This window comes from Triticum aestivum, chromosome 2D (genome assembly GCF_018294505.1).
Source record: "Triticum aestivum cultivar Chinese Spring chromosome 2D, IWGSC CS RefSeq v2.1, whole genome shotgun sequence".
Classification (NCBI taxonomy): Eukaryota; Viridiplantae; Streptophyta; class Magnoliopsida; order Poales; family Poaceae; genus Triticum; species Triticum aestivum.
In genome coordinates this window covers 565,853,917-565,856,426 of record NC_057799.1, presented here as the reverse complement: position 1 = coordinate 565,856,426, position 2,510 = coordinate 565,853,917, and the positions used below count along the sequence as shown (strand labels likewise).

Below are 2,510 nucleotides of genomic sequence, written 5' to 3'. Positions count from 1 at the left end.
CCGTCTATTCCTTCTGTGTGTGCGTCGGAGCAGAGGTTGGGGCTTGAGGAAGCCGGGGCGGCGTCCTCAAATCGGCGGTTCATAGGTGTGGTGGCGTGAGGTGCCGTTGCCACTGCGACATGTAGGTGGTTTTAGTGGTCGAGATAATGCTCCTTGCTCATCTTGCTGCGTCCTTACGCCCCGGGCTCCCTTGTGTGGCTCAGCGGTGGTGAAGGTTCTCTCGGCGAATGTCTTGCACTTGCTTGGTCTATGCCAATTACGATGACATCCTCGGGCATCACATTCCTTTCTGAAGGCATCATCGAGGAGCTACCTTAGCCGACACAAGTGTCATGTGATCTCTAAGTGAAAACCCAATAAATGTCAGAACGGGCGACGACAACACCCATGTCGTCACCTTGTTGGAGGCGCCGCCTTGGAAACTTTGGCCAATACGGGGCGGCAAGTATTCGGTAGTTGTGCAGGGTTGCCTTGTGTTCAGGGCGGTGGATGCCGGAGTGGCGGTTCCGGGTGGTGGATGTTAGCCAAGGAGGCGACCTCGGGCGGCCATGCAACGCCGGCTCTATGAGGTAGACCCGCGACTCTGCATGGCATCGGTGGCAACCTCATGCCGCAAGGATGGCTAGTTCACCGGTCCAGCCGTGCGGTTTTTGCACGGTTGTCCCTTAATCAAACGCATGGTCTTTTTTTTTGCATGGTTGTCCCTTAATCAATCATGTGGTTGGGGTGTTTGCATGGTTGTCCCTTAATCAATCTAGAGGTGCGTGCAGGTGTGTGTGGCGGGGGGGGGGGGAGGAGTTGCCGGTTTTTCCTCCTTAAATTGTGCCTTGTATCGGGGTTTTGCCCGGTTATCCGTGATTGACCAGACAATTCTCTTCTTCTTAATAAAATGCAGGAACCCTCTACCCTCTTTGAGGTGTTCTTGAGAACAAAATGTGAACACATGGAGTAGATAATCTCACAAGATTCAGATTTAGCAAAATATCATAACATTATCTGGATAAATTCCCTGCTAAAATCATATTGCCATGTCACTAGAAACACTAGAGACGATAATCCCAAAAGCATAACAAAATTTAGGGGCAAGATAATTCGTAGGTCGGGCCATTATGTTTTTCCCCTGACAGTGCTCTTGCAAAGTGTCCCTAGCATGTGGTACCCAAATCCAAACAGGATCGAGTCATTGAAGGGAAACTAAACAAGAGAGGGACGCACAAGAGGACCCAAATACTCCTTGTCTGAAACTAAGTGTCCCTTATTTAATAGTTCCAAAATATAGTGCGTCCGCGCTTTTCAAAATTCAATTTTGACCATAAATTTAACTAACAAGAGACTGCGGCGGGATAAAAAATTATATAATTGAAAACTTTTTTCGAATACGAATTCATTAGTATAATTTTTGCTTCTGGCGCAGTTAGTCTTGTTGGTTAAATTTATGATCAAAATTAAAACGCGGAAACCAAGGACGCGCTATATTTTAGAACTGAGGGAATACAAATTAGTATAAAAATATACTAAATCAGTGGCACTCATTTTGAGACAAAGGAAGTAACGAAATACTATGAATCATGTTTGATTGCTTTCTTCAGATCCATGGCCTTTTGTATTTCGTTTCGAAGCAAATCAATTCACGTAGATGCTCTAATTAGCTTGGCATGGACATAGGGGAATCTACAGGCACCTATTCTTCGTGCCGCGTCATGCTGCTGCCGGCTGCCCTGCCTTGCCTTCCGTAGGCGGCGGCAAGCTGCATCTGGTGCCTCCACCGGTCCAGGCTAGGGCGCCGGCCGGTGAGACGGAGACATCGATGGTTCTTCAGAATACAGATGTTGTTTCTTCAGAATTCAGATCTTGTCGATTCAAACAAAACTTTCGCCGGTCAGGCCGGCCGCTTAGCTCGCGACGGACACCTTCCTGGACTGCCGCTGCCCACGGTGGGACTCCGTCTCCGCCGAGAATCTCTGCTGCCTCCGGGCGGCCTGTTTGGCGCAGACGGCGTCGAGGTGCATCTGCTCGTGGCGGCACTCCTCGCTGCAGTAGGGCGTGTCTCCTCTGTACATGAAGACGTCGCTGTCGCGCGCCAGCGGCTTGGCGCAGAGCGAGCATGCGTCCATCGCCGCCGTGCGGTGCTCGCCGAGCAGCTCGTCGTCGAAGAAGAAGGAGCAGGCCACCGATGCCACCATGGTATGTGTGTGTAGGTGATTTTGGAGTGAAATGCTGAGCAGAGCTTAGCTTGGTGGTGCACTTGCTTGCTGCTGCTGCGAGGAGAGGGAGGAAGAGGAGAGCGAGCGAGTTGTGTGAAGAAAGGAGGGGAAGGCTCAGGTATATATGGAATATGGTGCGTGGTGATGAACACGGCAAGGGCGTCGGAATACCACCGAGAGGAAAACGACGGCAATCGTGGTTTGTCCGGGCGAGGTCGACCAGGTCCCGAACAATGAAAGGAAACATCGCTCTGGAACGTCCCTGTCGATGTAAGTTGTGATATTTTGTGAAGGCTAGAAATGTAG

General features: G+C 50.5%; 1 protein-coding gene across 1 annotated transcript; it reads right to left on the bottom strand.

Annotated features, from left to right (window-relative positions):
* Positions 1 to 1,460: 1,460 nt before the first annotated feature.
* Positions 1,461 to 2,282, bottom strand: LOC123050012 (FCS-Like Zinc finger 2-like). The gene has a single exon (XM_044472860.1). It carries the CDS (start codon positions 2,181 to 2,183, stop codon positions 1,893 to 1,895), a length of 291 nt encoding a protein of 96 aa, XP_044328795.1. The 5' UTR covers positions 2,184 to 2,282; the 3' UTR covers positions 1,461 to 1,892.
* Between the last annotated feature and the right edge of the window lie 228 nt (positions 2,283 to 2,510).

Excerpts from the sequence above, each read along its gene's own strand:
- LOC123050012 (XM_044472860.1), bottom strand. The coding sequence starts at position 2,183 with ATGGTGGCATCGGTGGCCTGCTCCTTCTTCTTCGACGACGAGCTGCTC.